A 22254-nucleotide genomic window follows, 5' to 3' on the forward strand; every position below is an offset into this window, starting at 1 on the left:
ATCTCCCTTTCATCTGCTTCACCCTAACTCTCAATGTTAGGGTTAAGAGCTCAAAACACCCATTTCCAGTTGGCTTGTTTGTCGAGGTTGATTTGACCCCTTGACTAAAGCCTAGCCTTGTATGAGCCACTTGTTTGCATATAGTGTGTGTGCTTGCTCTCTTGTGCTGGTGTTTGCTTATGTGCTGTTTAGGCTAGCTTGCTTCCTGTGCAAGTTAGGTTAGCTAGAGACCTCAACATAGAGATCGTATGCATGACAATTTCTAGGCTCGAGTCGTAGTCTCCCTAGTAGCTTGTTATCTCCCTAGTCTCTGGTTAGGATAGAAGTTCTTTCCCTGTTAAGGGGAACTACGTCGCCCTGATCCTCATACCAGATGAGGTACGTAGGCAGGAGATGAGCAGATCTCTCCGGGCGCCCTTTTCTTTTTCAACCCTCTTGTGTGTGTTTGGAGTCTGACGTAAGTCCAGTGATTGGTAGTCGGTTTCCTGTGTGGGTTTGTTTGTTCGGAGTCTGACGTAAGTCCAGCGATTGGCAGTCGGTTTCTTGTTTGTGTTTTGTTTGGCGTGCGTTAGCCGAGCTACGAGTGCTCTGATTCTTTCTTTAGTTAGAGAAGATACGTATGCATAGGATGCGACATCCTAGCGAGCACGTTTCCCGTATTCCCCAAACTACGTCGACTCTGATGTTTGTGTCTGACAGACTACGTAGGCCCAGGATGCGATATCCTGCCGAGTCCGCTTCTTCCGTCTTTCATCTGTGTCTCACTCTAGTTGTGTGCAGTTTTGAGCAGTTATTTAGCAACCTTTCTTCTATTCTTTCTGAGCGTGGATCCCGTCGAGAACGACGGATGCGTAGGGGTGCTAATACCTTCCCTTCGCATAACCGACTCCCGATCCTTGCAATCTCTGGTCGCAAGACCATTTCCTTTCCAGGTTTACTTCGAGCATTTCCTTTCCCTCTTTGGGATAAATAACGCACGGTGGCGGCTCTGTGTCTTTCTCCCGCCGGTTTTTCGCGTAATGCGACAGCTGGCGACTCTGCTGGGGACATAAGAGAAGTTGACCTCTTGCTGGTCCATCTTCCCTAAGCGAGTCAATCCTAGCGCTCTTTAGGATAGTGTTGGTTGCTTTTACTGCTTTATTTATGGCATTTATGATTATTATGCTGTAATTGTATATATTTATATATATGTTTGCATGCATATTGTCATTGTGCTGGCTGTGTCTCTGTTTCTCTGTGGGGTGGGAATCACAAGAGGTAAAAGGCCCAATACCCAGGCTATGAGTGAACTTTAGGACACCTAGGAATAGAGTGATTCATGGGAAGCGGGTGGTGTGGCGCCACTTAGCGAAACATGATATCACGAGCAGTTCAGATTCTGATGGGGTATTATCGTTGCATACTTCTGGTGTGTACATGATGATATTCTTGAAAGGGTTGTTTATCCTGCGTTTCTCTTATCCTTACCCTGGCCTAGATGACACCTGTGAGTGGGGCGGGATTGAATCATTTGCAGGTACTGATGGTGACTATGGTTCAGTTGGACTTATGGATATCTATCTCTGATACGCCGGAGTTCTGTCCGTGATATCTATCAGCGGGTTCCGTTTATTTCGGATCCCCGGGTTGAATTTGAGGATATTGGTTCAGAGGATTTGGTTGTCACCCGTTCAGTGGATTTCCTGTGATGATAGTGATATATCCCTCGGTTCCGTTTATTTCGGAACTCCCCAAGTTGGATTTATGGTTACTCGGCCCCTCAGATGATTGTAATCAGTTCAGAGACCGGTCCAGTACAGTTGATCCTCAGATGACTTGGAAGATGGCGCAGTGACCTACCTGCATGCATTTGCATCATTCCCATTTCGCATTCATCTGCATTTAACCCATGTCTATCCGTACTCAGGGTCTATTTTGATCGAGATTCTGGTTGAGAGACATCCTGATGTCAGAATGTTATTGTTGAAATATTATCCGTCCCGATGAAGCCAGAATCAAAGGACAGAATATTCCTAGTACGGATAGACATTGCATGTGTGAGTCATATTGACCTGTTTGCTGTTTTGTAGGTGTCAGTATCTAACTGGTGCGCATAGCTCTTCCGTTCAGATATCCTTCCAGACTCAACAAATCCAAGCTGATGGATCCACCCAACGCCGACATTCTCGAATTGAAAGAGATGATGAGAGAGTTGTTCAATGTTGTGCAAGGGCTCGCCTTGGGGCAGAAAGCAATTGCTGAGAGGTTGGAGAAAATTGAAAACTGGCTGAGGATGGAGAAAGTTCAGGGGAAGGCTCCGTCATCTGTAGTAAAAAAGCCCTCTGGCAATGGTCAGCCCGAAAAGGAGGTTGAATCAAGTGGTGTGCATGCCAAAAAGGGACACTGTAAGGATCGTTACCACCCTTATGCTGCCACTGTAACCACTCCTGTTGGTGATCCACCTGTACAACAGCAACAATCTCCACCTCAACAGAAAGCACAAAAAGTTAAGGGCCAAGTGAAGAAGGGGACGACGGACCGTCAGTTTGATAAGCCACCCGTGACTTATACCCTTCTGTTCAAGAGGTTGAGGGATCTTGGGTTATTTCGGCCAAGGATATTGGTTCCTGTAGAACTGCATCGGAGGCCTGCAAACTACGATGAGAATGCCAGGTGCGAGTTCCATTCTAGGGCACCCGGACATAACATTGAGGGTTGTAGAGCTTTTAAGCATGCCGTCCAAGATATGGTGGATTCTAAGGCCATCAGTTTGGCACCGATACTGAATGATAATGCTAACCCCGTGCCAATGCATGGTCCTGTAGAGGTGAATGTGATGTCAAAGTACAAGAGAGGAATGGTCCAGAAGCATCTGATGAAGATTGGAGCTTTCCCTGGTGGCGATAATTGTTGTGCAGCCGTCGCCACAAATGGGTGTGTAGTGGTGAGGGAAACGATTCAGAGGATGATGGAAGTAGAAATGGACGGTGAAAAATTTGAAACACCAAGTCAGGCAGTTGAGACCGTCAAGGTGGAGAACGCCATTCTTGCTGAGAAAGAGAAGAAGTTGTCCATTTCTTCTTACAAACAGGCCATGGAAGTGGTGAAGAACGGAGAAGCCCTAGGCTGGGGAAAGATCATAAACATTGTGGTGAAAGCAGATATGTTTAGAGTTGGCTATCAGTCAGGCCAAGACTCGTCTGGGCAAAACAGAGGACGTCGTCAACCGTTCACATTCGTCAGTGTCGGAATGCTGGATCCAGGTCATGCCTATGCAGTGGGTGAAGAGATTGACAGTGACTGCGAGCTTGATTCGTGGATAAGATCGTGCGTACCAGGAAACTGGAAAGCCTCAAAGATCATCACCTTCACTCATCATGAAGAGTAGTATTTCTGTTTTTCAATTCTGTTTGCATGAAAGCCATACGTTTTGCCCGAAATGTAATGGTCCATTGTAAGGGCCACCTCATGTGTTTCATTTTGCAACATTTGGCATCATTAATAAATAGATGTTTTTGTGATTAAAAGCGGTGTTCCCTGTTTTTCATTTATTTTTGCAGTTTAAAAAATAATAAAAATGGCAATGCTTGTTTTCATTTTCTTTCCTTTTGATTTGTCTTGTTCCGACCTCAAAAGAGACTATCCTCCTGATCTCATTGATAACAATTCGGTTACACCTCTGTATGACTTCGACAATCCGATCTATCATGCCGAAGAAGAAGGCGAAGAAGATTGTGATCTGCTGGAAGATTAGCCAGGTTGTTAAGACAAGAGGAGAAGGTGATTCAACCGCACGAGGAGCGAGTTGAGATTGTTAATCCAGGTACCGAGGAGGTCAAAAGGGAAAGTTGGGGCCGCTTCAGAGGTAAGTGCCAAGAGCAGAATGGTAGCCCTGTTGAAAGAGCATGTTGATATCTTCGCCTGGTTGTATCAGGATATGCCAGGGTGGAATACCGATGTTGCCGTGCACAAGCTACCATTGAGAGAAGACTGTCCTCTAGTGAAGCAAAAGCCGGTGCCGGAAAAGGATGAGAAGGTGAGAATGCGTGTGGACTACCGAGATTTGAACAGAGCCAGTCCGAAAGATGAATTCCCGGTACTCCACATTGATGTATTGGTTGATGGCATAGCTCAGTTCTCGGTGTTTTCCTTCATAAATGGCTTTTCTGGCCAAAGTCAGATTGAAAGGTCGCCAGATGATATGGAGAAAACAATGTTCATCACACCGAGGGGCACTTTGTGTTATAAGGTGATGTCATTCAGTCTCCAGAATGCCGGTGCCATGTATCAGAGGACTATGGTGACTTTATTTCATGATATGATTCATCATGAAATGGAATGCTATGGTGATGACATGATAGCAAGGTCCCAAACAGGAGAGGGGCATCCGGTGGACTTGGTCAGGTTGTTGGACCGGTTGAGACAACTCAGACTGAGGTTGAATCCGAATCATTGCACTTGTGGAGTGCTGTCCGGTAAAATGCTGAGGCTTATTGTGAGCGGATAAGAGGAATCGAGGCCGATCTTGGTAAAAAAAAAAAAAGAGCAAAAAAAAAGGGGGAAAAAGAAAAGAAAAAAAACAATATAAAGAAATGTCTGAACCGAGAACAGAAAAGGAAGTTCGTGGTTTCTTAGATAGATTGAACTGCATTTCACGGTTCATATCTCATCTGACAGCCACGTGTGACCCATTCAAACTGTTGGAAAAAAGGAGATCAAACGGTCAGATAGAATAATGATTGCCAAGGGACATTTGAAAGACAAAAGAATATTTGCAGGAACCTTTGATTTCGATGCCTCCCTGTAGAGGGACGACCATTAAATTTGTACTTGACAGCCCTCGAGGGGTCTATGAGGTGTGTAATGGGGCAACATGACGAGTCTGGTCGAAAAGAGCATGCAATTTACCTCAGCAAAAAGTTTACCGATTGTGAAACAATACATTCACTGCTCGAGAAAACTTGCTGTACTTTGGCATAGGCTGCTCGCCGACTGAGACAGTATATGCTGGTTCATACCACTTTGTGGATTTCCAAGATGGATCTGATCAAGTAAACAAGTGAGAAGCCAGCATTGACCGGACGGGTTGCGAGATGGTAAATAATTTCGACTGATGTTGATATACAGTATACCTCTCAGAGGGCGATCAAGGGGAGTGTATTGTCTGATTACCTCGCCCAGCAACCCATTGAGGATTATCAACCGATGAAGTTTGAGTTCCCTGATGAGGACATCGAGGTGCTCAAATCGAAAGATTGTGAGGAACCGATCCCGGAGGAGGGGCCTGACCCTGAATCCGAACAGATTCTGATGTCTGATGGGGTGGTTAATGTGAATGGTTTAGTTCTGCTTTGGTTACGCCGGAGGGATCCCGCATTCCTTTTGTTGCCCGGTTAGCATTTGAATGTACCAACAATGGTGGCTGAGTACGAAGCTTGTATCCTGGGTATCGACCTTCGGTGTATACGTCTACTGGGGAAACGCCTTCCTCGCTCGTGTATGGGATAGAAGTGGTGTTACCTGCTGAGGTCTAGATCCCATTGTGGAGAGTCCTGATGGATGAGAAATTAGAAAAGGCCGAGTGGATAAGGACTCGGTATGAAGGGAGCCCGATTGAGGAAAAAAGGCGGGCAGTTATTTGTCATGGGGCAGTTGTACCCAGTGCATGAAACGGGCTCTTAACCGAAAGGTGCGACCTCGTGCATCCCACGTAGGAGAGGTGGTGTTGAAAAGGATCCTTCCTCCTCAACGATCATAGGGGCAAGTGGACACACAATTATGAATGCCCATTCGTGGTCAAGAAGGCGTTCTCTGGCAGAGCCTTGTTGTGGACGACCATGGATGGTGAGGATTTTCCATCCCCTGTGAATGTGGACGCAGTTAAAAAATACTTCGTAAGAGAGACCCGCTGGACAAAAAGAATAAAAGAGTCCAGGCAAAAAAGGGCATCCCGGCGAACCAAAGAAAAAAAAAAGAAAAGGTTCGGGCAAAAATTAGGGATAAAAGAAAAAAACTGTACACCCGACAAGTCGAAAACCCCACAAGGGCGGCTTGGGCAAAAAAGGGTATCCCGGTGGACCGAAAACCCGAAAGGGCGGTCCAGGCAAAAAAGGGATTGAAACGAACAACTGCGTCTAGCATGATCGTTTGTGCTTTGGATATGACTTGGATAATCCCCGACAGAGATCGATCGGAAGCGTCTTGTTCAGAAGACAGAAAGTGCGGAAAGTCTTGAGGACATATGGGGTGTAACCAAGTTGGAACCCGATGAGATCACGGTTTCACATTGCCATTAGGATAGATTTTCCTTTTGTGCGCAATTACCTCTTTTCAGGGATTGCTTCCTGTGTGTTGCTCGATTATGAGCCACCTTTTTTCAGTCAATAAATGCATGTTCAATCAGATAATTTTGTTTTTGTCTTCATTACCGCTTTGATTGCAAAAACATCCGTTTAGTTTGATAAAGAATATTTGCATTTTGAAACATGGAGATCCCTTCCGATGCATGTTTATAAGATTGAAATCGGGAAATCTTATTCGAAAGTTTGAGTGACCTAGGTGTTGAAATTTTGGCACGCCTGGGGCACGTTTTTATCTAACGATCTCTTTTGCAGGTGCTGTTAGATATTTTCCCTCACTCGCAGGTTGTGATATAAAGCCCTTTGAAAAAAGAGATCCCCGCAGAGTCCAATCAGAGGAAAGGGATAGAAGAACGGTGAAAAAACGGTGAAAGAATTGCGACGACGATCCTAGAGGGTAATCAAGAAGACTCTTCAAAGTCTGAAGATTAGAGAGTTAGCCCGGATCTGAGGAGATCAATTGTCTCGAAGCAAAGAAAAGACGAGAATACTAGGTGATGAATCAGAAAAGACCGGATGAGTCTGGGAACCCTCAAAAGTGGAAAATTGACACTGTGGTTGGATGATGAATGCCAGTGTTTGACGAATCGACGGGTGTTCCGTGTCAAATAGGCCGTATTTCCCCAGTGGGTTTGGGAGTGTTATTTCCCCAGCAGGTCTGAAGATCGTTAGTCCCCAATGAGTCTGAAGGTTGCTATTTCCCCAGCAGAGGTGTCTGTGGGTAGCTTGTTTCTTGGCAGCCATGTTTGAAGTGCTGCAATCCCCCAGCAGGGTTGAGTTGTTGTTTCCCCAGAGGAGGTTGCGTTGATAGTTTTCCCCAGCGAAGTCCCCAAGCGGATCAAAGTCGGTGAAAGTTATCCCAGTAGAGTTTATCTTTCCCGTGGGTTGGTAGTTGTCCCCAGTGGAAGTGGGAATTGATTGTTTCTCCCAGCGGAGTCCCCAAGTGGATCGGGTTCGGTGGAGGTCATCCCCAGCAAGGATCATCCTCTCCCCATCAGCAGTGTTATTCCCCAGCAGGGAGGAAATTGGAGTGGTATCCAGCTCCTCAGCAGAGTTCCTCGAGCTCTCCAGTGTTGTCCCCAGAGGGGACATGTTTTTATGCATTCAGCATTTAGATAAGCATAACATATTGCATCATTAAGTGCGTAGCATTTCCATGATTATGGAGCATTGCGATGAAAAAAAACTCATGCATCAGCATTGCAAACATAAACTAGCCCTAAGCCGCGGTTACCATCCGAGAATGGGTTTGTCGAAAGAGTTTAACGTCGCGATATTGGGTCGATTTCAGAAATGGGTTTCCCCGCATGGTTGAAAGGTTGGTGTTTTCCCAACAGGTGACTCCCTAGTTGAGTGGGTATCCCCAGCAGTGCTACTCCCCACAAAGTTGGTAGATCGAATCAGAATCGTGTGCTCAACAGGAGTGTTCCTCCCTGTGCGTCTGGCAAAGTTGGATTCCCCAGCAGAAGCAGATCATTGTTCAACATCTGTACGGCACATTTGCTACAGTTGCTCTTGACAGACAACATTCAAGATTGATAATCCCCAGAGAGGTTTATTTCCTCACCCGTCAGTGGAAGGAAAGCTTGACTCCCCAGAGTAGCCCCCGGCAAGTGTCTGGCCTTGTCTTGACATATGTAGGTGTCATCCTTGTGACACCAGTGGATGTCATGTTGATCCCTGTGTGGGTCCTTTTTGGTGTCTGTAGACATCATCTTTCGATGTCCGTAACATCAACCTCTTTCTCCCATTCATCCGTTGATGTCTGGTTGAGTCTTTCCTATTCGTCCTTTGGCGTCTAGTCGTGGTTTCTTTCTCCCATTCATCCTTTGATGTCTGGTTGAGTCTTCCTATTCGTCCTTTGGCGTCTAGTCGTGGTTTCTTTCTCCCATTCATCCGTTGATGTCTGGTTGAGTCTTCCTATTCGTTCGTTGGCGTCTAGTCGTGGTTTCTTTCTCCCATTCATCCGTTGATGTCTGGTTGAGTCCTTCCTATTCGTCCGTTGGCGTCTAGTCGTGGTTTCTTTCTCCCATTCATCCGTTGATGTCTGGTTGAGTCCTTCCTATTCGTCCGTTGGCGTCTAGTCGTGGTTTCTTTCTCCCATTCATCCGTTGATGTCTGGTTGAGTCCTTCCTATTTGTCCGTTGGCGTCTAGTCGTGGTTTCTTTCTCCCATTCATCCGTTGATGTCTGGTTAAGTCCTTCCTATTCGTCCGTTGGCGTCTAGTCGTGGTTTCTTTCTCCCATTCATCCGTTGATGTCTGGTTGAGTCCTTCCTATTCGTCCGTTGGCGTCTAGTCGTGGTTTCTTTCTCCCATTCATCCGTTGATGTCTGGTTGAGTCCTTCCTATTCGTTCGTTGGCGTCTAGTCGTGGTTTCTTTCTCCCATTCATCCGTTGATGTCTGGTTGAGTCCTTCCTATTCTTCCGTTGGCGTCTAGTCGTGGTTCATTTCTCCCATTCATCCGTTGATGTCTGGTTGAGTCCTTCCCATTCGTCCGTTGGCGTCTGGTCGTGGTTTCTCTTCCCAACATCATCTTTCGATGTCTGGTCGTGGCTTCTTTCTCCCATTCATCCGTTGATGTCTGGTCGAGTTTTTCCCATTCGTCCGTTGACGTCTGGTTGTGTATCTTTTTTCCAGTCATCGGTAAATGTCTGGTCGTCCTTTTGTTGGTGTCGGTAAACATCATCTTTCGATGTCGGTAAACGTCGAGTTTTTCCCATTCGTCCGTTGACGTCTGGTTGTATATCCTTTTTCCGGTCATCGGTCAATGTCTGGTCATGTATCCCTTTTCTGGTACATATCAAATCCACAGTAGAGTCGTCGGTAAACGTCCTGTCTGGTTCCAGGTGTAAACATCTTGTTTCTCTCCAGTCAAGCCGCCATCGGTAAATGGCCTCGCTTTCCTTGATGTCAGTGTACATCAAGTCGACTGTTCAAGCCGCCATCGGTAAATGGACTCGCTTTCCTTGATGTCAGTGTACATCAAGTCGACTGTTCAAGCCGCCATCGGTAAATGGCCTCGCTTTCCTTGATGTCAGTGTACATCAAGTCGATTGTTCAAGCCGCCATCGGTAAATGGCCTCGCTTTCCTTGATGTCAGTATACATCAAGTCGACTGTTTGTTTTCGTTCATCTCCCGCAGAGTGCAAATTTCTACGGTTCTTTGGTATTCAATCCCTGTCTACCTTGAAGGTCTGACAGCCGTCGCTCTCATCCATTCAGGTTCTCAGTTGATTGAATAGGGGCAGCTGTAGCACCTCAAATTTGCACCCCCCCATTTGTACATTCATTTCATTTTTAGGCCATTAACATTGCATTGTCATTGCATAGTACATTGTATTTCATCAGTCAAGACTGGTATCAGGAGAATCCATATGTGCAAGGAGCCAAGGGTTTTCCATGAGATAAAAGCCCTATGGTTGTTCTAGAGAGCTTACATGAATCAAGGTTCATTTTGAAGTAACTTGACCAGAGGCTAGAGGCTCAAAGGTCATCAGTGCACTGCCAAGTCATCTGGGGCCCATAAAAGTCAACTGCAAAGTCAACTGAGGGCTAGGAGGTGGAGAAATGGTTTGAGACACTTCATTCATGTCTAAAAGAGGTTTATTCAACATGTCAAACATCTACCTTGAAGATTTTGAAGCCAGATCAAAAGTTTCCCAAAATGGAAAGTGACCTGTAATTTCAAGTTTCCAAAAATGGCAAGTTTTTGGACCAACTTCAACTTGACTTTCCAACATCAAAGAAGCTTCAAATGAAATTTTGTCCAACATGAAAGTTGAAGATCTCTCTCTCCCATTTCCAAAAAGTCCAAGATCTTGAGCATCTGATGAATGGTTGAGGAGATATGATCAAATCATCGCCAAGTGTGCATGGAACTTCAAAAGGCCATAACTGTTGACTCATAATTCCAAATTGAGTGGCTCTTTTTGCATAATTCTTCTCATGACATAAACTTTCCAAATCATTCATCACATTGCATGAAAATTCATCATATGATCATATGCATATTCATGTCCATTTTGGAGGGAAAATCATGAATTCAAAATTGGTACACCATATGGACTTTTTAACCATTCCAACATGTTCATAACATGGTTTTAAGTGAAAATGCATGGCCATTTTCTACTGTTCACGTAGGATTGCATGCATGGGGTGAAAAAACCAAATTTTGCATAACACCTCTTTTCTCATTAAAATTTAATTAGCCAAGCCTAAACATGATTAGGAAATGGATTAACATGTCATATAAATAGTTAATTATAACAGAATTTTCACAATTCACCATTTTTAGATCTAGATCCAAAATTTCCCTCCAAAATTTCTCTTCTTCCAAATTCAAATTTCTTCCACATAACCTTGCTATTTTCTTGCATATTCTGGTTCTGTGACATTGATTTGGCATAGATCAAGCCCTTATTTGCAGCATTTGGCCAAGATTTGTGTGGTGCAAGCTCAAGAACACAAGCATGGAAGTTCAAATTTGAGCAAGATCTAAGCAGTTCCAAGCCTCAATTCATTCATCAAGCATCATAACAAGTGCTCAGGAGTGGATTTGCACACGTGCCAAGCCTTGAATCACCAGAATTCACCACTGCCATTGTTGGAGCTTCAAGAAGGTGCAAATTTTGAATCTCCTAATTCTCTATTTTATGCACATAGACTTGTAGATCTACTCATGCTGGAAATTCTGATATAAAGAACATGAAAAACGGACAAATATTGAGAGAGTTATGAGAGATTAAAGTTTGGTGTTCATAAGTGTTCTTGATCGATTCTTGAAATATATGATGAATTAGAGAAAAATATTAGTGGATTCGTGATCTACACGTCAAGACGAGTCCAACCATATATAATTTCGCTAATTCTGGAAAAAAAATGTGATTAGTGTTCACCGCCGTCTTCATGAAGAAGACGGTGGTTTCCGCCACTAGCGTCCGCTAGTGGCCGTCGCTGGTCCGTCGCTAGTTTTTGGCTAGGGCTTTGGGCGAAACGCCACCGTTTCATGCAGCGAACCAACCCCCCCCCCCCCCCCCCCCCTTCGATTCCGGCTGGGAGCAATTTCCAGTTTATTCATTTCTTTTCATTATTTCTTTTTTTTTTGCAAATTTTATTTCATTTTTTCCATGATCTTCAAAAAATCATAACTAATTGTAGAATGATCCAAATAATTCCAGGTTTTTTCCTACATGATCCTTGAAATGTCTAGAATTTTATGGTTTTTATTTTGTGATTTTATAATTTATGGAAATTAAAATGTGCTAGACTAATTGAACATGTATGCTTTGTGACATTGCCTCATTCATCCAATCATAAAATGCTCATACATGATCCAAATGCCATGAAATTTTGCATGATGATTGTTAACATGATGATGGATTTGTGTGATTTTATTTGGCCTTTTTTGATATTGTGTTCACTGTTTGGGACACATGTACTTTAGGTGTGACAATTTGTGTCACACAATTGGATGGCTTGCTTATGCATTTTCATTTCCATATCAATTGAACTCCTCTGTTTATGATTTTTGGTATGATGATTGTGATGGATGTGTTGATTGCTCATGATTTTTTCCAGAACTGTTTGAGTCATTTCTGTTTTGATGTGGAATTGTTATTCATGATGATCATTTGTGAGCTTTGAATTGGCCTTTACCTTCTCTTGCACATGAAATGAACATGCTTAATGATTTTGATTTGGTCCTTTTTAGGACATGTTCATGATTGATTAAAGTTGCTTTGTGTTGAGTATTAGCTTCTGTTTTGAATTTTTTCCCCACTTTTGACCCTAGGCTTTGACCTAGGGGTTTGAACTCACATTTGAGTTGTGCATTTCAGGATCAAGCATCTAATCTCCATGGTTGATGTTGCCTCCTCACTTGAGCTTTGATATTTGATTTGCTTGCTAACATTTGATTGTGTTGTAGGTCCTTGGGTGGACTCACTTGAGTTGCATTTGATTTGCATTGTGTATATTGGTTGTCTGACTGTTGTTTGTCTGTTGATAGTTTGTCTGAATACCATACTGATTGATTGGTTGTTTACACAGGTACTTTAGCCGCTTTAACTCATTATTTGAGTTGCTTTGCTTTGCTTGTGGTTGGCATACCACTTAGGTAACTTCCTTAACTACATGTAGTCTGGAAGACCTGTCATGTTACTTTGGTAGGCACCTGTCTGAAGCCCTCCTTAAGAGGCAATGTTTGTGGTTGTTTATCTTTGTGCCTTGTACATTCAAAGACCTCCTAAGTGAAGAGGCATTGGCAGATAAAAGGGATGTGCAATCCATCCCCTGCTATTCAGTTGTGTCTTTCATCTTGCTCACACCATATGTTGATGCACTTTGAATAAAAACCCAAAATCTTGTTGTGTCAGTCATGTGGAATAGAGTCCCACATTCTGGACTCCCACACTTTCATTGTTTCAAGCTCTCCCAGGCCAGGGATAAGAGCTGTAAGGTCTTACCCTCATCTCCCATTTCATCTGCTTCACCCTAGCTCTCAATGTTAGGGTTAAGAGCTCAAAACACTCCTTTCCAGTTGGCTTGTTTGTCGAGGTTGATTTGACCCCTTGACTAAAGCCTAGCCTTGTATGAGCCACTTATTTGCATATAGTGTGTGTGCTTGCTCTCTTGTGCTGGTGTTTGCTTATGTGATGTTTAGGCTAGCTTGCTTCCTGTGCAAGTTAGGTTAGCTAGAGACCTCAACATAGGGATCGTATGCATGACAATTTCTAGGCTCGAGTCGTAGTCTCCCTAGTAGCTTGTTATCTCCCTAGTCTCTGGTTAGGATAGAAGTTCTTTCCCTGTTAAGGGGAACTACGTCGCCCTGATCCTCATACCAGATGAGGTACGTAGGCAGGAGATGAGCAGATCTCTCCGGGCGCCCTTTTCTTTTTCAACCCTCTTGTGTGTGTTTGGAGTCTGACGTAAGTCCAGCGATTGGTAGTCGGTTTCCTGTGTGGGTTTGTTTGTTCAGAGTCTGACGTAAGTCCAACGATTAGCAGTCGGTTTCCTGTTTGTGTTTTGTTTGGCGTGCGTTAGCCGAGCTACGAGTGCTCTGATTCTTTCTCTGGTTAGAGAAGATACGTATGCATAGGATGCGACATCCTAGCGAGCACGTTTCCCGTATTCCCCGAACTACATCGACTCTGATGTCTGTGTCTGACAGACTACGTAGGCCCAGGATGCGATATCCTGCCGAGTCCGCTTCTTCCGTCTTTCATCTGTGTCTCACTCCAGTTGTGTGCAGTTTTGAGCAGTTATTTAGCAACCTTTCTTCTATTCTTTCTGAGCGTGGATCCCATCGAGTACGACGAATGCGTAGGGGTGCTAATACCTTCCCTTCGCATAACCGACTCCCGATCCTTGCAATCTCTGGTCGCAGGACCATTTCCTTTCCAAGTTTACTTCGAGCGTTTCCTTTCCCTCTTTGGGATAAATAACGCACGGTGGCGGCTCTGTGTCTTTCTCCCGCCGGTTTTTCGCGTAATGTGACACCTACCTCACCACTTCCTTTCACACTGCTTCGGTCGCCTAGGTGGTCTTCCCACTATACCTTTGCCCTTCCATTTTTTCCCTTTAACTTTCCCTTTCCCTTCCCCTTTACCTTTACCCTTCCCCTTACCTTTACCTTTCCCCTTTTTCTTCCCTTTTTCATTCCTTTGCACCTTAACCTCATCATCTTCATGAGCCACATCTTCAGCAACTACCATGTCTTCATTCATACCCACATCATCATTAGAATATTCAAAATTAATATCCAAAGCATCACCCTTACTGCCATTATCTAGTCCCTCATCAACCAAATTAGTTTCCTCACTTTGTCCCTCATCTTCCTGCATGTTACAGTTTAGTCCCTCATCAACCAAATTATTCTAGTCACCTTGCCCCTCACCCACAACAGTTTCAACTTCAGTGATCCCCTTTTCCAAAATGTCTCCTTCATCCCCAACAGTTTCAACATCAGTGGACCCCTTATTCACAGTGTCTCCTTCATCCACAACAATTTTAGTATCAATGGTCCCCTTATTCACAATGTCTCCTTCATCTATAATAGTTTCAGCTTTAGTGGTCCCCTTATCCAAATTGTCTCCTTCATTAACCGAATTTTCAACTTCAGTGGTCCCCTCTACATTATTCTTCCCTAATGCAGTCTCAGTGGTAGCTTCTTCAACAACATTGGGACCTACCACATTGTATTCTAATGAGAGTATTAATTCCTCAATGATGTTAGGTTGTAATGTAGGATGAATAACATATAAATGCACCTGTCCAGTCGTACTACAATTGTCTTCATCCTCCTAGTTTCATTGTCATCTTTCAACAAAACCATGCTATTAAACTCCATTTGATCGTAATACCAAAGGATATCTACACTAGGATGACCTAAATCCTTTAACCCATTCAGAACTTCAAAGTAACTCCAAAAATCTGGATCAACATCCCAAGTTTCCTCTAACCCTTTATAACCTAATTTCGTGAACTCAACAAACTCACCCCCATGATGCACAATGCACTAAAAACGACTATCCATGACCTAAACAAACAACCTAAATGAGAAATAGCACTAGAAGATGACAAAACCAATAAAGTTTTCATTTTTAGTAACAAATCATACCTTATGATTGTAGCTGAATGAAATTCTTCTTTCATTCCGTATTCTGGATAAACAAGTTTCAATGACCTAAGCAAGCTACCTAAATGAGAAGTAGCAGTAACAAGATGGCTAGAAACCTAAAAAGTTTGCTGATGCATGATGGATAAAGTAACCTAAATGAGAAGTACTTACGATTAATGGTTGATGGAGCTTCATCTTCTACGACAATGAAAAGGGAGAAATGAAAATGAACCAACGAAATGCAAATGAAATGTGTTTCACGTCTTCTTCAGCGTCCAAACATGTTTCTACGGTTTTTGATAACACAAAGTGAAGTTAAAATGGATGAAATGAAAATGAAGATCTGAAAACGTTCCAGCTTACATTTGTTTTAATTTTACAAACTTAAATCAAAATATAATATAATGATTTCATGTCATCTAATAACCAGTGCCTAGAGTGGAACGAAAGTTCTCAAAATTTAACCGACAAGATGAGAGTAACTAACCGAATACATTTAGCAGACTTAAAAGAAACATTTATTCAATAATAGACTAAACCGAATCAAATTATAATTAGAGATATCACATTATTTTTTAATGAAAACAAAATAAAATAATAAATAAAGTTCTATTCGATTTCATCCTCGTCTGTTGTTGAATTAATTAATTTGTACAGGAGTTTCCTCAAATTCAACCTAACCAAACTCAAAACACAGACTAAAAAAAACTCAAGTTCATGATTTTTTTCACATCACATACCGAAAATCCCCTGAGAAAACAACACACACATTCAAATCAACGGTGAAATCATACACATAACACTGACAAAAACTCCAACTAAACGCCGTTAGGATTTCACAGAGCGCTCAATCACATTATTGAAGAGTAGCAATTGATGAGGCCGAGGGTAAAACATCTGAACATTGAATGCGCTATAGATTCCATTTTTTTTTCTTAATTTTTTTATAGTTTTGTATTGTATTTTTTCACTGTGATCAGTGGCTAGGCAGTGTTAGAAGCTACGCGAAGAATCTTCGCATTGATGGAGTGAAAGATACCATAGCTATTGCTTCCGGTAAAGGCGGTGTCGGCAAATCCACAACTGCTGGTAAAAAAGCTTCAAAATTTCTCTTTATGAATTATTTAGGTTTTGTTGGGAATGAATTGAAATGGATTGATTTGATTTGCATTTACAGTGAATTTAGCTGTTGCACTTGCGAGTAAGTTTCAGCTGAAGGTTGGTTTACTTGATGCTGATGTATATGGACCCAACATTCCTATCATGATGAACATCAACACAAAACCTGAAGTCACTCTAGGTATATCTTTCAACATTTCTCTATAAAGTACTAACATATAACTAGAGAAACTATAAGAGCCGAGGAAGACCTAGAAAAACTATCGAGATTAACAAATTGGATAGAAATATGGTATTTGATAGAACATTATGGCGTGATTTGATTCATGTAACCGACCCCACTTAGTGGGATAAGGCTTGGTTGTTGTTGTTGTAAAGTAACCGAATATATAGTAGTAGTGTTGTACGCTGGTACGTGTTGGAAACTGGCATGCCTTTAACCTAAAATGTTGATGCTACATCGATATTTATTTATTCATTTATTTCCACTTTATCTTTTTGTGATAAGTATTCATCTTCAATGACATTTGATTTCTACAAGCAAGTTTTTAGGCATTGTGTTATGTTAAATGAAAAGCATCGAATATCAGACAAAGTTTGCTTTCTTGTTCACATTCAAGCAACTGTGGTGATGATGATAAAGCAATACCAACTGTTTGATTGTTTTTTTTCTAGATGTTAATCAAGTTATATGATTAACTGTAAAAGTAAAATGCTAACTTCTACTCAATTTACTTCTTAGGCATTTTGAGTTTGATAAACTTATCCATAAGTGATATTTGTTGATATCTTAAATGAAAATGCACTCAATAAGGTTGTTTTAATAAACATCCACTTCATTGATTTTTGGATTGGATGGAATCCAATACATAACTAGAAGTGAAGTACTAGCAATACACTCTTCTCAACACATGATTTTATAGGAGTGTGTTGCTAGCATTTCACATAACAAGAATTTATGAAAACTGCTTTTTTTTCTCTGTTCAGTTTTTCTTGTCTTTTTTAAAAATGTTTTCTTCTTTTTTGTTAAAATTGCTACGTATAGATGAAATGCTTATTAAGGTTTTCTTTACAGCTAAGTTCCATCCATCTTCCATTGCAGTTCATGACAATAATTTTCTGTTCGCGTAATTTCAGATAAGAAAATGATTCCCATTGATAGTTTTGGGATAAAGTGTATGTCGATAGGGTTCCTTGTGGAGAAGAATGCCCCAATTGTCTGGAGAGGTCCCATGGTATGCCTGAAATTGTTTTTCCCCCTTGGTTCTTCATCTTTTCACTTTCATTAACTATTTAATGCCTTAACTTCCTTTTACAACTTTAGTTCTTGTTTATTAAAACATATCGCTGAATATTTTTATGAAATAGTTCTTCTTGCAAAACAGCCACTCCATTTTTTTAAATATGAATATCTATTGCTGGATTATCGTAGGTATCAAACGCTCTTGAGAAAATGACAAGGGGAGTTGACTGGGGTCACCTTGACATTCTAGTGATAGATATGCCCCCTGGTACCGGTGATGTCCAGATATCTATGTCTCAGAATCTGCAATTATCAGGTATTTAGGAATTATGAAGATGGTTCTAGTGGGAAGCTTTTTAGGGGTTCGCCTGCTTGTGATGTCTAAAGTAAAATTTTGGCAAACAGCTTGGACCCTTACTTTGTCTGGATTCATGAATTTTAGTCTTTGTGACACTTATCTTCCTTATGTATTCATAGGTCTGTTTATACCATGTTCTGTTAATTCGAATGATAACGTTTTCAGTAGAGTATGAATTGAATTATGAGCGTTCAAAGTTAGAATACTTGTTTTTATGTTAAAAGAAATCAGTCACAGATAAAATTGAACCAGTTGTCCTTTGGATATTACCTTTCCTTATCTAGTTTCCATACACTTAATTTTCTTCTTGTATGGTAGGTGCACTGATTGTTTCGACTCCTCAAGATGTTGCATTAATGGATGCGAGGAGGGGAGTACAAATGTTCAATAAAGTTGATATTCCGGTACAATGCTCAAGTGACTTGGCGTATTTTTTACCTGTTTATGAGTTTTTGTTAATCAGAACGTATACTAATTAATTTTAAGCAATTCATTGTGGTGTAATTGGAGTTTCGCCTCATGGGAATTCATCCCAATTTTTTTTCTTAGGGGAAATGTTTATATTGTCATGCTAAAGATGCATTGTGCCATTACTACATTTGGCATGGAATTTTAGCTATCTAGTGGCACTACAGCCCTCCTACAGTCTACCTCATTAAGTTTTCTGAAATCCCAATCCTGCTGAAACAGGAGGTTGCATTTTGTTGGAATCAGAGTTTAGGCATTGATGCCATGGGTTTAGAAATCCTAATGGCTTAATTCATTTTATTATTTATGTTGGTAAGCCTAACTTGAATAAATATAAAAAAACATACCCAGTCTGAAATGTGGTGGAATCATATTCATATGTGCGTCTATGATTTGTTTTCCGGCATGTGTTTTTTATTTATGTCACCGTACATTGATATTTCGGCCAATTCTTCTTATGATTTGGTATTAACATATCATCTGAAAAGTATATGAATGCATCCTACCTTTGATGTGTTAATACGAAAACTGTAACCGTCCTTACAGATTTTGGGAGTTATAGAGAATATGAGCTGCTTCAAGTGTCCACATTGTGGCGAACCTTCATATATATTTGGAAAAGGAGGGGCTCATAGCACAGCCCTTGAAATGGGATTAGAATTTCTTGGCGAGGTATGCTGATTATCTGTATGTAGATTATGTGTTTTAAATTATAATTTTGCAGATCATTGGACTCTGTTTTAAATAATAATTTTGCAGATCATTGAAATCTGTTGAAGCAAGCGATAAAATTAAATGATGTCGGGGTACTTATGTCTCTAGCTTAGATTTTTTCTTCACCCAAAATTAATAAGGAAGACATAGGCAATGTGAATTTGTTATTGAGTTTGTGAGAACTAAATTTTGAGAGATTGAGGTGTTTAAAGTCAAGACGTTATCCTTTTCTTCTAGAGGAGATATAAGACAATCCCTATAGCCATTTTTCTCGTTTTATTGGGTTGCTGATACACACAAGCAGTTTGACATATTCTTTGGATTGTGCCGCGCTACTGATTTTGCATGGGAGACTTGGCACTTGGTCGAGGTTTTTTTTTTGGTGGGGAGGTTGGTTTTACTAATTGAGAAGAACAATTCTCTTTAATTACTGTGTAATATGCGTGTCTTAAATTGTTGATAAACAAAGCCACCTATTATCTTAGTCTTAAGTGAGATTTGCAAAACTTATCTTTAGTGTTTCTGACAAATTTCATTTATTGATTATTCAAGATACCACTGGAAGTGGGGATCAGGGAAGCTTGTGATCAAGGGCACCCAATAGTGCTGGCCGCACCTGATTCGGTAGTTTCCAGAGCATATGGCAATATTGCTGAAAAAGTTGTTCAGAAACTCAAGGAGCGAAAATTTCAACCAGAAATTATACTATGATAACCCTCCGGTCTGTGAACAAGAAAAAGGACCGAGCTGGCTTCCCTTATGCTGGTTAAACTGGGTTTTGACTACTTCTAAATTTTGTTGAAATTGTAGCATGAGATGCGGGCCTGGCATATGATATAGATTTGTAGATTCAGGTATGTTCAATTTTGTTTAATAAGCTGTTAGTGATTCTTTGACGTCACATGGGTGCTGTCAAATTAGCGGTTTAATTTAACTTCAACATTGAGATTACATAGAATTGGAAGCAAAGCAGTGTTTTGTGATGCCATTCCTTAAGCTGTAATGTGACTGTCTTTACGCTTATAATGAGCTTAAACCAAAATGATGACAATTTCGGATTTGTTTAATTTGTGAAAATATTTATTTTGTATGTTTATTTGAACACTGTTGTTCTCTATATGCTCTACCTTCGTAACTTCGTTCAATGATCACCATCACCGAAACCACTCATTAGGGTTGTCATTTCGACATTGTTACTCAAATTATCAAGTCTGTTAGTGATCTCACTCACCGAAACCTATTAGCATCATTAGTGGGTACCACCATCTTGAATCTGTTGTAATTTTAGTTAATAAACCTGCATTCTTCAAATTATTATCACCTTCAAGTGTCCACTCGAGGAGCATATGAGAAACTGATTTCTAAGAATTCAATCCAATATGTGTGGAGGTTGTTGAGTGTGGAAAAGAAAAGGTAGGCATATTAAAAATGTGAAATGGTTATTGGAGGATTTGGTTATGAACCATTACTAGATGGGAGTGCATTGAAGTTTCAAAAGGTGTAGGTAATAAACTAATTGAATTACAATGTCAACATGATATTTTTGATATGATTTTTGTTTGCAATGATGACCACCAGATGAGTTTTATTTCAGAATTAAAAGATATGAGACATTCTATTCAACTGTGATGGCTATTAAAATTATTGGAGGCAACAACTACGGTGTTGGTCTCGTCTTTTCTATCTTCTAATACATTCAACATGAAACTTTATCAAGAGCCAAAATCTTCTTTTGCCCACTCGTCATCAAATACATCACATTCAATATGAGTATTTCTTAACGCATCCTATATGTTTTTTTAGGTATCTCGTGAATTTTAAAAAATACTTCATATTTTTGAAGATGCATCTCTGGACGCACCACAACACACATTTAAGTGAGATCATTTAGATTGACACTCTATTGTTTTGTTTATTTTATTTCCGAAATGCATATCCGGAATATTTTAAGAAATATCTTATGTATTTACCAGTTCAGTAGAAATTTTGGAGATTCATCTCTGAATTTTTTTTGTAGTTACTATAGCGGGGTTTTCGTTACCTTTAGGTTTATTGACTAAACCAAAAGTCAACATACAATTCGAATCGCCACCGCATTTTTATTTGTCTAAAGAAAAGGCTAAAAAACGAACAAAAGTCAAGTAAGAAGTTTTTCAAATCAAAAACTAATAAAAATGTCAGAGATCTAAGTAAGGGGGTTGGTTATGAAATGAGAAGGTTTTACGCATCCAAAATACCCTTAGTACTCTAAGGGAATCTCTTTTTTGCAAATATGTGTTGTAGGTTGGTATTTGTGAAAAGATTTGTGCAAAAGATTGGAGGGATGAGAAGAGAATAGATTATATTTACAAATTTTGTTGTTTGAATGGATGAACCCATTGCCTACGTACTATCACAAAGGAGGATCAAAACCTCGTAGTTCGTGGTAAAAATTTCAAAGATTAGTGAATTGATTTTAATCAAAAGCCTTAAGGTCTTTTGTTATCAAAGGGAGAAAACCCAACCTAAACCAACAATCCACCATGTGAGGAAGGCTTCAACATGCTAGTGAGGGGTTAACCATATAATAAGCATAGAAGACTTATAATCCAACACTAAGGATGAGGTGAGATTTACATCAACCACTATAATAACTCAAACCTATGACTAATGTTTTTGAAAAGGTTTTAACAAGTGGTCATTGGAACCACGAAAAACAACTTGAAATGGGTTATATTTACAAGTTAGATTTATTTACAAAATGAGGTCGAAGTTGGGTTAAAGCTTATTTACAATGAGTATTCATGAAAATGGTTTTGAAAAGTCAAAGGCTTTAAGGCTTAGGTTTCTAATTTGAAACAAAGTCAAAGTTTTGAAAATGATTTTTGGCTTGGTTAGAGTGGGGAGAAGAGAGAATGGCTATTCCTAAAGCATACAAAGATAAGAGGGGAAAGATAACCCTTGTAGTTCCTTTTTTTGGAGTCATAGAGATGACTCAAGATGCTCATATCCTTTGGATTTAGCACACAAACAAGAAATCAATAATTTGACTTCAAGCTCCTAGGATCTCCATTTGACTTGACTCTTAACTTGACTACTCATGACAATGGTCCTCTTTTCACAATCTTAAGATGAGGTTCCTATCACACAAAAGCACACATCAAAAAGCTCATAACACAATAAAGGGAATGGACAAAGAATAAGTTTTGAGGAGAAGTCCTTTGAGGTCAACTTTGAGTTTTAGCATTCTAAAGGCATGATGCCTAGTTGCTCTTCAACATATTTTGCATTCTAAAGGCATGAGGCCTAGTTGCTCTTGAACTCCTTTAAGCATGGGTGAATCCTAATTCTAAGTCATTTCTCCTTTTGCATTTTGGTTCACATCAAAACAAACACAAAACCACACAAAATAGCAA

General features: G+C 40.7%; 1 protein-coding gene across 1 annotated transcript; it reads left to right on the forward strand.

The window, feature by feature from the left end:
- Window positions 1-15577: 15577 nt before the first annotated feature.
- On the forward strand, window positions 15578-19926 carry LOC127094301 (iron-sulfur protein required for NADH dehydrogenase, mitochondrial). Its single transcript, XM_051033154.1, has 8 exons — window positions 15578-15845; window positions 15938-16046; window positions 16135-16257; window positions 17214-17311; window positions 17509-17635; window positions 17996-18081; window positions 18692-18817; window positions 19412-19926. The coding sequence occupies exons 1-8, from the start codon at window positions 15834-15836 to the stop codon at window positions 19568-19570; spliced, it is 840 nt and encodes a 279-aa protein (XP_050889111.1). The 5' UTR covers window positions 15578-15833; the 3' UTR covers window positions 19571-19926.
- Window positions 19927-22254: the final 2328 nt, after the last annotated feature.

This window comes from Lathyrus oleraceus, chromosome 6 (genome assembly GCF_024323335.1).
Source record: "Lathyrus oleraceus cultivar Zhongwan6 chromosome 6, CAAS_Psat_ZW6_1.0, whole genome shotgun sequence".
NCBI lineage: Eukaryota > Viridiplantae > Streptophyta > Magnoliopsida > Fabales > Fabaceae > Lathyrus > Lathyrus oleraceus.

Excerpts from the sequence above, each read along its gene's own strand:
- LOC127094301 (XM_051033154.1), top strand. Across the intron at positions 16,047-16,134 it reads CGGCAAATCCACAACTGCTG|TGAATTTAGCTGTTGCACTT; the intron begins GTAAAAAAGCTT and ends TTGCATTTACAG. Across the intron at positions 16,258-17,213 it reads AAAACCTGAAGTCACTCTAG|ATAAGAAAATGATTCCCATT; the intron begins GTATATCTTTCA and ends GCGTAATTTCAG.